Genomic DNA, 11982 nt, shown 5'->3' on the forward strand with positions numbered 1-11982 from the left:
ACCGGGACCTTCGTACGTCACCGAAAGAAGTAATGTCACTCTACCAACCTGTCACGTGACCAGAAACCCGGTACCAGTGGTGACCTGGAGGAAGTCATCTGGTCAGTTACCCAGGGAAGGACGCACTATAACAACAGTGTCTTAAAAATTTCCGATGTCCGTAAAAGTGACTCTGACGCATACTTCTGTTCAGCAGTCAACCTTTTAGGAAATATTGAAAGGAAAACTATCTTAGTTGTAGTTTCTCTTCCTGTGTTTACCGTTAAGCCACCTAGAAAGGTGTTTGGTGTTACTAGCGAAACTTTGACGTTAAACTGTAGCGCTGCTGGTGATCCACGACCAGTCATCAGCTGGACAAGACAAGGAGCAGCACTGCCCGTGGGAAGGAGTCACAGGACAAACCATGCATTTATCATAAGAGATTTGAGAGTAGGGGATGCTGGGAACTATATTTGTGTGGCTACAAGTGCAGGAGTGTTTGACACCGAGACTATAAGTGACGTTGAAGTTGTTAAGGGAAGAGGTACAGGTAAGATACATTGTATGGGTGGAATGATTAAATTATCACAATTATAAAGAGAGTTGATTCCCAGAAATACATTCCTAGAAGTCTGATAGTACTTCTCTTCACCAAGAGAAACAAAACTAGTCAGCTTGCGCTGCCTTTTCGTATTTAAGTCGTGAATTGCAATAGCAAGTTACCTCAAAGTAACTTCTAAGTATACTTCAAGTGAGAGAGCCATTTATGGGCTGCCCTGGATTTGCTTCTCTTACAAAAACTGTCGATTAAAGTTGTTGCTGAAGGAACAAACAGCACGGGTGTGCCTGAATATCTCGACACTGTCCCAGCAGTGTGAATTTCACTTCGAGTGAATGCACCAGGGAGTGCAAAGGCACTTACACGACTCCATTCATCTTCCAACTCGCGGAAAGCAGGTCTAATAATTATTATTAAAAAGCTCATTGAAGTTCGAGTTTTACATTTTCTATGTTGGTTTTTATTTTCTTGAAAACCAGATGTCTGAAAGCAAGCGAGTATTACGAAAATGATGGGCATGTTGAACGGCAAGTCTTGTGTTGTGTTCTGATATGCCGAAGAAAAACCCACTTAATTGATATTCTGTTCGTTGAAATTGTTTTAATAGTGCATAAGTAAGCTGGTAAGGATGGTTGAACTCGACTTGAAAGTGTACTTCGGCTCTTTTGAGATGCGTTGCCATAACTACATAAGGGGCTACCTAAGTTGAAATTAGACCCGTTCACATCTACAGTACTTAAGGTCTGCTTACTCCACTAGTATATGGTATTTTCCCTTCTGTGTTACCATCCAGGGTAGAATATTTTTTTTAATTGATCTACGAGCGCGCGTTGGATGAGATGGCAGATGGTCAACGAGGCGCGTAGCACCGAGTTGGCTATAATTATCTCGTATCCAACAAGCGCCAGTGCAATAATTGTTTTATTAAAAACGTCCCAAAATATGAGGTAGGGGGTATGAGTTACCTTATACGTCCGGGGCCAGAGTGCATATCCCGTTCGACATGTCTGGGACAGCTTGTCTGATATGTAGTCCTGAGAAAAGATCTGTGAAGAAGTACTGTCAGAATCATTATTTTCGCTTAAGGAAGCTTAGGTTATTCTTTATTATAATTTTTCTGCTGTTTTTAAAGCATTAGTGTTTTTCACCATAGGAGTAGCTCGATATTACGCATAGCTTATAACCTATGAAACTATAACTTAGGAAAAATTATAACAGATGAAACTTGGACCAAAATTCCTTCCTGTCACTATCTGCCCAGATAACTGATTAGAAAATCTATAATTAACAAATAGAGAAGCTTAAGCCGTGTATTACACTGTGATAAAACACGACGGGCATTTGAGAACACGAGGGAAATGTAGAAAATACGAGCCGAAGGCGACTGTTTTTTGCATTTCTCGAGTATTCTCAAATGTCCAGAGTGTTTTATCACAGTTAAATACAAGGCTTAGGCTTCTTCATTTGCTTTATGATACAGAGGTAATGTGGCGAAAAACAATAAAACAAGTTTCTATGTTTTATACTCTGATAAAATTTTTGTCCAATCAGAGTGCGCGCAAGGTCCTATTTTTATTATAAAACCTGATATACGCACGCTAAGCATGAACCAATTCTTTTTTTAAAGCGTAAGTTTCTCCTTGTTTATCAGATTGTTCTGATCTGCTAAAATCAGGCCATACTCAAAGTGGATTGTACTCTGTCAACCCAGACGGTAGAGGACTCTTTACTGTCTACTGTGACATGCGCACTGACGGTGGAGGCTGGACCGTCTTTTAGAGAAGACAAGATGGCTCGGTAGACTTCTATCGGGGATGGAACGACTACAAAACAGGCTTTGGTCAGCTGACTGCTGAGTTCTGGTTAGGAAACGACAAGATCCACCGACTGACGACCTCTAGACCGAGCTCTCTACGAGTGGAGCTGGAGGACTGGAACGGAGCTAAAGTGTACGCCAAATATGGCAGATTCAACATTGGTGTGAGAAGGCGCAGTATCGACTTGAAGTTGGTTCATATTCAGGTACAGCGGGAGATTCGTTAGCAGGACATAATAACATGGCGTTTACTACAAAAGACAGAGATAATGACAGGTATGGTATCAACTGTGCTGTACGCTATACAGGCGCTTGGTGGTACGAAGGTTGCCACGACTCCAATCTAAACGGACAATACCTGGGAGATACACGTGCTGTCCGAGGAGCCAGGTGGTACTACTTCAGAGGTGATCTTTCACTTAAATTCACTGAAATGAAACTGAGGCCGTTATCGTAGAAATAATACCAATAACAGGTTTAATCCTGTTAGTGACGAAAATGCGCATGCCAACATCTGATCTTCGCTTATCACAGCTAACAGTAATTGATCGATTACAAACAATGATTAGTAGTTGTTTCATTAACTTGAGTGGAATTCTTGAATTGGAATTCTTATGAACATAAAAGTAGTTTCCTCAACAATCATTGATTTTAAACCAGAAACTGTAATTTTTACAGCAGTTGTTCTAGCAAATGATTTTCTAGTGGTCGCTTATCACAGCTTTTAATAATTAGTCGATTTAATTATTAAGGAAACGGTCGGAATTTTTGTAATTTTTCTTCAAAAAAATGAGCCAGAAAACACGAGTATGCCAGATTGACTTAAAGTTTTGAACCTTTCCTTGAAAAGGAGATGATTTTCTGGTATATATGACCCGTTGTTAATAAATTTGCTATGGTGAGAGCTGGTGTTCAATCACGCCATAGTTAATAGAGGGGAATGGTTATGAAACTCTTTAAAGTTCTTTGTTGTATGTTTTTGTTCTCTTTCTTGGCCTTGACCGTGCGCAAAACACAATAGTTGTTTACTCCGTACTAAGGAACTAACCAATAGAAACGTGTTGGTTACGTAATTCGTGCATAGTGTATGAGCGCGAAACAAAAGATTGTGCACGGTCGTGGACCTTCCAACATAAATCTTGGCATCTTTGTCTCCTCCTTTGATGTTTGTCGGGCTTCATAACCAGTCCCCTCTATTAACTATGATCACGCCTTCCTTTTCTCTTCCCGGCGGTGTGTGGCAAGGGCGCGAGGGGGTAGGGGGGTGGACAGGGTGGTGGCCATGCGGAGGAAGTAAGACCGCTTCATCCCAGGTTATGTGATGGCAAGGAGGTGGATGGAACAAAAGAACGGGAACTAAATTTAGCGACCATCTGTAGTTTCTTGTTATCAAAAGGAACATGCAAGCCTCCTAAAATAAGTTATTCTAGCCGAGAATTGTGACCTAAATGGAAAATGAAGACCAAAGGAAGGGAAACTAAAATACATAATTAACGCCAAATAAACTTTTACGCTTCAGGGTGATAGGCAAACGCTTGTCAACAAACCAAGGTGAATTATTAGGGAGAGTCTTAGCATGAAGACAATAGGGTACAATGATATCGCTTATGCCCTCGATAAGAAGCCTGTGCTGTCCAGAGTTCTTTACATTAGCTACATGGCTAAAATCTACCGTCCAACATGTATATATGGTTCAAACACTTCAAACCTTTTACTCCAGGATTTTCAAGGACAATTCAGCAATTTTTACAGACTGAGTTCCCTCAAAGTATCAAGCGAAATTTGTTTAGATCGAGGGAGATAAAATACAGAGTGCATTGAGGGCGTGCAGGATTACTTGCACTGTTAGAGTCATCGGAATTAACTTTTTGAGACTAAAATGTTTTCTTAACTTAGTTTGTATATAAATAAAGTATTGTTATTCCCTTATCCATGTTAGCCTTGCTAGTTTATCTCGGCTGTAGTCTCAGGGCATTTGAAGACTGCTGCTGGTAAAAATTCAAGGATTTTTCTTCATTTCAAGGGCTTTCAAAGGGTATGACAATTTTTCTTGGAGTTTTCAAAGCGGGTGCTAACCATAAGTATGTAATGGTCATCTTCTATCAAGCCGCTGGTTTTCGTAGTCCTAAATGTTCGCCCATACACCTCTGGCTCAGACGTGAGGAGAAGGGTCCGGAAACTCTTAATAATTCTGTTGCTTTTTATTTTTATTTCGCCTTCTTTGCGTTTTATTTTGTTGATGTACTCGTCCTTTTTGTCACTGCAAACTTTAAAAGTCCTACAAACCAGGTAACTATATTGGTTGAGAACAAATTCTGCCTAGTTCAGCTTTTCTCTACGATGCCAACAGTAGTAACATGCGAGTAACAAGTCAACTTCATTTTTTGCTCAAATAGAACCACATCTAGGACAATACAAATGTTAAAACTTTCTCATTGTAACAATTGTTCTCCGAGGAGCAACGACGAAGATACAGCTATTCATGTCATAGGAAAAGCGATGGATTTTTAAAGTCTGTCTGCTCTGGATGTACCCCAGCGATTTTCACTAGACTGGATCCCAGCGTGATTTTTTGTCGGGCGGTTTTGGTGGTTTGGGCGCTTTAGGCCTGTCGGGAGGTTTGGCAGTGCTGTGATGACTTCTGACGTCCCACGTGTTGGAGGTGGAGGAGGCGGCGGCGCAGAAGTGAGACTTGTACTGCGCCTGGTGAACGAGAGTATTACAAAACGTGACTGAAGCGTGACAGAAGCTGCCATAAACGTGACTTAGTTCATCTACGTGACGGTATGTCACGGTTTACTATAATCAATGTCATTTCAGAGTTAACAGTTTGCTAGAGGGGAAGGGCAAGAAATAAACTCGAAAGAAACAACCACGGAAAAAACGAAATGTAATTTAGACAAATTATGTGCGATGAACTTGAAAAAAATATAAATTTGGTTTATCTTTTAAAGAGGCGTCGTCCGTGACGTATCAACCTTAAGCTAGCGTAATAGTAGCGTGACGGTATCGTGATCTTCTCTTTGTCATATTGAAGTAGCGTAACTTACCAACTTTTAAAGGACATCATGTAACGTTTCCTAACGCACTAAGAATGGAGGGATGGAAAATAAATACCTGGAAGGCGGCTTTGAGAGCTGATGTTCGATCGTTCCTTGCTGTAGAAGCGAACACTCCGCCTGACGCTGAGGAAGATGGCGGACGAAATGAAGACTTGGACGAAGACGATGACACGGAAGACCATTGCGGATAAGTTGAATCTGAGTGGGAATGCTGTGCTCCTCTGTCATCACCAACATGGTTGTCCTGTGGGGAAAAAAAAAAACAAGAAAATCCTTAACTTTTCTGTTCTCTAGAAACTCACTGCTAACTTTCTATTCGTAGTTGCGTGGCTTAGATCCAACTGAATTCTCGGTTGTCTCGAGGGAATATCGCCCAAAGCAGAGACGCCAAAGTGCTGAAAAAAACTCCACATCACTCCTTGTGAACATTTGTGCATATGGAATTTGAAAATTGTCCTTTCTTAATGGAAAAACTTTTAACTTAAAGCAAATGAGGTGTTTGCAAAACGGTTTAAAGGACTGTAGTCAACCAAAACCAAAGCTGTGGCCACATCCGAGAACCAACGCAGTGAACCAATCAGAGCTCGTAACATAAACGTGATAGTCGTGCTTAGCGCGGGCAAATGCGCACGGTCGAGTCGCAATTGGTTTCAGTTAAGCTCCTTATTGGCTGAAAATATATTAGCACCGTTCTGATTGGTTTCAGTTCACCCTGAGCACGCGAGATCTTTCAGGACACAGCCTGGTACAATACTTGAAAAATGTTGGCCCAGCAATGAAGCAATCTTATTGGTTGATTTTATTGAGTTATTAACTCTCTAGCCCAGCTTAGTCGTGTAATAAAGTAAATCAACCGCCGATGAGGGTATAAATGATTAACCTTCTCATTGACCGCAACTTCATAACAAAACAAGTATCGTAATATCCATTTATCTAACAAAAGCAGTTTACCGTCGATGCCTGCATTCCCAGGCGGGGTCTTTCACGCATGCGTGGTCTTCCCTCTCTTCCGCTGGCTTTTCCTTTGCCGTGACGGAAACGCGACTTCCGGAACCAGGCGTTCTGTGAATGAGAATGAGACAGTCACACAGACACAAAGCTTTAGAACTCTTGGAGTAAACATATCCAAAGATAGTGAAAAGGTCTTCATACCTTCATAGCCATGTCCATCAAAGCTTCAGGGACCGCTTGATTGGCACCTTCCTGAGGAGGAAAAAATGAAAACTAGCCCTCAAAAAAAGGAAAATCCTCGGACACACAATATAAGTTATACAACGCGCAAGAACCGCGTGGAACTCTCTCGAACACACGTTTCGCGCGCGTTGCAAACACCTGCAGTTGACCTCCATACTCCGCTCCAACCTCCCACAATAAAATTGCAAATTGCGGTATTGGAAGATGCACGAGTTGTCTCAATACATCCCAAGAGCGAGTATAACGAAAACTTCGATTTCTCAAGTAAGATTTTCTTCAAAGAATTAATTAAGTCCTCATATTAGCGTAACTGGGCTTGCAAAAACCTGCTTCTGGAGTCAAAGAACTTATATAGGGAGAGAGTGTCCTCTTCGTCGCCAGTCAAATATCTTATTCCGTTACCCTTTAAACATCAAAGCAAACTTTACAACTCACCAAATTCCGCACCAGATCTCCTGAAAAGTTTTGGTCCGCAGACGTAAGGAGCGTATATGCCACACCCTTTTCGCCTGTACAAAGAAAACAAAAACATGGTCTCAAATCGCCCCGTTCATTATCAAACAAAACAAAACCGCAAGAAAAATTTTCTATAGAGGTTTTGCACGGCAGCCATGTTGCATGACAGGAACAATAGATTCCTCTTCCTATGGGACAAAAATGTTCTTTCTAATGTAAAACAGTTTCATTGTTCCTACCATGCAACATGGCTGCCGTGCAAACCTCTGTAACCCACTCCTCGGCATTATGTAATAAGTCGAATAATCTCTTGTATTGTGATTGGTTCTTACTTATGATCTATTGGAGGACAGACGTATAGATGAGGTCATTGACAATTTTTGTTTCTTTACTGTATAAAAAAGGATGGATTTCATGTTGCCGTGCGTCTGTTCAGTAATAGATCACAGAAGACGTCAAAATGTAGTAAGAACATTACTGACACACACGCCTAATGGCTCTTTATTTTTCTTACCACATTTTGACGTCATTCGCGATTACTTAGGATGCGTTCCTTTGGGGTTATCTGGATCAGGATCAGTGATCCAAGATGGTGCATCAAAGGAAACGAACTCTGGTCACAGATTCATCGGTTCCTTTGATGCACTAAGATCCGAGTGATCTTGGATCACTGATCCTGATCAAGATCACCCCAAAGTAACGCACCCATTCCGAAGAGACACACGGCAACATGTAATCTATCGGTTAAATAGTTATCGAGTACAATCTAAAACGGTCTTGAAGAGCAGTAATATGAACGAAGGCGACTGCAATGAAAGCTTACCTGCTCTTCCAGTTCGACCAATCCTGTGCGTGTGTGTGTGAATGTCGCGTGCAACGTCATAATTTACGACAGTCTTAATTGACGGGATGTCCAAGCTATGAAGGAACGTGAAGGAACGTGCTATGAAGGAATGATATTAACACGTGTACTCTTTTTAATTTAACTTATTTTTGTTCAGTTAATTTCTAATTTCTGTGTTGAGTACAAATAAAGTTGTTGTTGTTGTTGTTGTTGTTACGTGACAGCACAAACGCTCAACTTTCTGAAAAAAGATTTTGAATCGACGGTCAACAGTTATTATGTGTTTTGCTGAGTTCAGGGTTTGCCGAGCTCTTCTCCGATTGGTTTGAAAAAGAATCAATCATGCTAAGCCAATCAGAGCTTACTTTTTAACCCAATCACGTGCGCAACGCAAGCCAACTATGACTTATGGCGTAAGCAGCTTTTCCCGCGCTTTTTTTCCCACGCTTTGCGACGGTTGTGTTCTTGCGCTGAGCTTTGACTGGTTCATTGCTTTATTTTAGACATCGGTAAGTGATGATGGAGGGAACATTAAAACATTAGAAACAAATGTCACAAATTAACCATAACAAGCTCAACAATCCCTAACCGGCTGGAGGCGAAGCCGTTGGCTCGGCATTGGACGTCGGCACTAGTGTCCCGGGAAAGTTCCGCACCATTTCCCTGGTAACGTTTGCAACATTTCGGAACTTTTGGGCCAATGGATAGGGTCCAGGGACCCGTTTCTCGAAGGTCCCGAAACGTTTTCGCAACCGGAAAGCAGTAGCAAAATCTCAAACCTTATGATTACAGAGCTGTTTTATTCACATAGCACTATCATTAATATCAACAGAGGTTCTCTTCATAGAAGAAGTTTCAGGCGTGCACACCTCTCTGTTTTTCAGATACAGATTAACTAAAAATGGTTTTGTGGGCCTGAAAAGTTTCCAGGGCTTTCAATGAGAAACGGCCCCTGGGCCGGGATGTTTAAAGTCCGATTAAGCTAACCCAGGAGTGGTGAGAATTCGGATTTCATTTTTGTAACTTTTCGTGAGGTTTTCTGTTTACATTGTTTGTCATTTAGTCTTGAGTTTGAATAATCTCCAACTTCACAAAACATAGGCTGTGAAAAACATTTTTACTCAAGGAAAATTAATACTTCGGTTAACTTCCAATCCTGGGTTAGCGTTAACCGGTTTTCGAACAACCAGGCACTAGGGTGTATAGCGGTCAAATGGGACTTGAACACTGACCTCCGAATTTCAAATTAATCCGGCGCCTGAACTACTTAGCGCTGAAACCGTTTCTCTACTTACAAAAACACAAAGAATAGATTGTTTCTTACCAGCCACATCGGTGGCGACCAAAATAGGAATCTCCTGTTTCTTGAACGAGTTGATAACTTTATTTCTCTCGAACTGGTCCATGTCTCCATGCAGCAAAACCACTAAAGACAGCAACATGTATCATTAGTAAGAAACATAACAGACTAGAGGAATTTAAAACGCCTTTACCCAGTCAGTTCTCGACTGTGAACAAAGTCATCGGTAACAATAGAGCGAGTATGTCAAGCAAGCTATCGATGACAAACCTCCAAAACGTTTCATGGTTACTGTCAACGCAACAGTGACAGACATCGGCATGTCGCGATCATCTTCGTTGGCAGCAGTTTCCCGTTAAATGAAAGAACCTTGCACGAAAAAGATTTTCTCGCAAAAGCGGCGGCATATGAAGTAAACGCTAACGAGCAATACAAAAAGCAATAATTGTCGACTTGTTTTAGATATAGTCGTCGACAACACACTGTAGGCTTGTTTGCAATCGACGCCCTAAAACAACTAAAGACAGATTTAACAAAGCAAAAGAAGTTTCCCGAAGAAATCCCGTTCTTCATTTCTAGAAAAGCATTCTCCTTGATCGGAGATCTGTTGACTCGTCGCCATGCAATCCTTGTGGAGGAACGATCGTGCAGCTGGCAAAACAGCTTTTTCAAAAGAAGCTACCACGGGAAAATCAAGGGAGATATTATTTTGAAGCTACGCCAACACTCTGTAGACCAAAAGATATGCTAAGCGCACTGAACAAACCTTCAAAATCTTTGGTTTTAAGTTTTCCGGCGAGTTCTTCACTGTTGGCCTTTTTCGTTACGAAGATAAGTACACTGCCAGCTAAAGTAGGAAAAAGGCCGGGGAAAGAAACTTAATTAGCGTTAACTAAAAAGTTCTTTCCCCTAAAACTTAATTTCGAAAACACCCCAAAGCTTAAAGTAGCTAAAAGGTCAATCATACCAGAAACATACTGAAGAAAGCCCGGCCGAATTAGATTTAGAATTAGAATCAGACCACCCTATTAAACTGTCTATCATTCAAGCGACGGACAAACGAGAGAAAAGCTGATACGTTTGTCAAGATAAACTTTAAGAACACCTCTCCAATAGTGTTTTCACATGACTTAGCAACAATATTGGTGCTCCAAAACAAAGAAACGGCAGTCAGTTAGTGTCCCAAACCAATTCTGATACATGTAGTTGACTCGGGCTGCGCCCTCGTCAACCATCACGCAATAGAAATCTCGAGCTCATAATCCAATTGTTTCATATATGACTGAGAAAAATACTTCATTCAAATATCACTCATAGTGTAATCCTTAATTGCACTCGCTTACATACAATTACCTGTACTTACAGGTTGATAAAAGAAAATAGCAAGGAATTATTAGAGTGTTGTTTTGAAAGTAACTAAATGTTTCACTTTTTTAGCGAAGGAAAAACCATTTTTTTGACAGTACCTGATGTGAAAGAGACCAGATGTCTTGTCAGCCATGTCCATTTGTCAGTGACACTCGGCAAGATCTCCACAATCTGCGTCACGTCTTCATTTGCCTGAATTGTCAAACAGAAAACGTCAAACGGTTAAGTCCATCACAGATTGTCAGACTGCTCGATTGCGAATGCCAAAACAAAGAACGCGCTTACCGTTCTTAGCGCTTACCTCGCCAAGTTCTCCCACGGCCACTCGGATAGGATCCGTTAGGATATCCCGACAAAGCATTTCAACTTTCTTCTTGAACGTCGCACTGAAGAGCAATGCTACGAACAAGATTATGACAAGAACGTTCATGACAGCTATACAACTGAATTTAGGCAGGTAAAGAAATAATTGCTAGGAATTAACCGCTGCTAGGTTAAGGTGGGTATGGAAGGCCAAGGCGTATTGGTTACCGCGATCGTATCTAGATGGAGCAGGTTCGGGTTTGGGTCTTCTGAAGACACTTAACTTTCAGAGTGCCTATCTAAGCTTGTATTCGGAACCGGAACAATAAATGCCGGGGAGGGGCGGGAAGCGGGAGGGGGGGGGGTTTGAACAAAGAAGAATATTATTCAACCCGGGAGAAGTAGAAATACCCCTAGTACCTTCATGATACAGAAGCTAGAAATAAGTGCATTTAAGTGCTGAAAGAGCTACCCCGTATAAACAAAGTTGACTTTAATTTAATACCATGATGGGCCACTCGGTTCGAGTACAGGCTTTACCAAGGTCTCAAGGATTTTAAAACATGGGAGTGAAATTTAAAAATTATGTGGTAAAGCTTACTTTGTCTGTCAGGGCGAACATTGTTTGCAATCGATCTCACTTGTGGCTCTGCGGAACAAACGTTCAATAACATCACAAAGTTAGCTCATGGTTCTGTTGATCTGTATCACGACCTGTTCTTTATACATCCAGTAGACAAAAACCCTTTCACTTTCATAATCACGACTGCTGTACAATCAACTAAATCTACTTTATCGCTTGCATCAAGGTTCTTATATACATAATGATAGCTAACTTATACGTGATACAAAATACAGAGGATAATAATTAAGAGTTTCCTTTGGCATAGACAACTTAATTACAACATAACCGCAGTTTACAGATATGGGTGAACAGTTATTTAAATCCAGCGGAACTAGGAGGTAATCAGAGCAGAATCCTATGCTTAACTTCTTTTTGGAAGGAACTAGTGTTCCTACATGTTTTTAGACGGAAAGCACGAACTAGTTTTTTTATATATATATTCCACGCGACACGTGGTAGGAATATTTTCACGGATA

The 11982-nt window shown here is 41.1% G+C and overlaps 2 protein-coding genes and 1 pseudogene across 3 annotated transcripts in view; 2 read left to right on the top strand and 1 right to left on the bottom strand.

The window, feature by feature from the left end:
- The window catches only part of LOC145487290 (peroxidasin homolog), a 5141-nt pseudogene extending 4386 nt beyond the window's left edge, over positions 1-755 (top strand). Inside the window, exon 3 of the transcript XR_014049389.1 lies at positions 1-755. This exon is cut by the window's left edge and continues 22 nt beyond it. The product of XR_014049389.1 is annotated as a peroxidasin homolog (transcript).
- The window catches only part of LOC145487288 (uncharacterized), a 30699-nt gene extending 26868 nt beyond the window's left edge, over positions 1-3831 (top strand). The window contains exon 5 of the mRNA XM_081466043.1: positions 2561-3831. Coding sequence (XP_081322169.1) covers positions 2561-2811 — 251 coding nt within the window. The 3' untranslated portion in view covers positions 2812-3831. The remainder of the gene's footprint in view (positions 1-2560) is intronic.
- Positions 3832-4638: 807 nt separating this feature from the next.
- LOC145487306 (ATP-dependent RNA helicase DDX42-like) lies at positions 4639-11635 on the bottom strand. Its single transcript, XM_081466062.1, has 11 exons — positions 11483-11635; positions 10880-10977; positions 10677-10770; positions 9977-10057; positions 9235-9336; positions 7890-8009; positions 7046-7119; positions 6569-6619; positions 6368-6478; positions 5472-5660; positions 4639-5057 (listed from the first exon to the last, which is right to left on the bottom strand). Exons 1-11 carry the CDS (start codon positions 11553-11555, stop codon positions 4902-4904), a joined length of 1149 nt encoding a protein of 382 aa, XP_081322188.1. The 5' UTR covers positions 11556-11635; the 3' UTR covers positions 4639-4901.
- Positions 11636-11982: the final 347 nt, after the last annotated feature.

This window comes from Orbicella franksi, chromosome 5 (assembly GCF_964199315.1).
Source record: "Orbicella franksi chromosome 5, jaOrbFran1.1, whole genome shotgun sequence".
Classification (NCBI taxonomy): Eukaryota; Metazoa; Cnidaria; class Anthozoa; order Scleractinia; family Merulinidae; genus Orbicella; species Orbicella franksi.

Excerpts from the sequence above, each read along its gene's own strand:
- LOC145487306 (XM_081466062.1), bottom strand. The coding sequence starts at position 11,555 with ATGTTATTGAACGTTTGTTCCGCAGAGCCACAAGTGAGATCGATTGCA. Across the intron at positions 10,978-11,482 it reads TGTTCGCCCTGACAGACAAA|CATTGCTCTTCAGTGCGACG; the intron begins GTAAGCTTTACC and ends TCTTGTTCGTAG. Across the intron at positions 6,620-7,045 it reads GAGATCTGGTGCGGAATTTG|GAAGGTGCCAATCAAGCGGT; the intron begins GTGAGTTGTAAA and ends TTTCCTCCTCAG.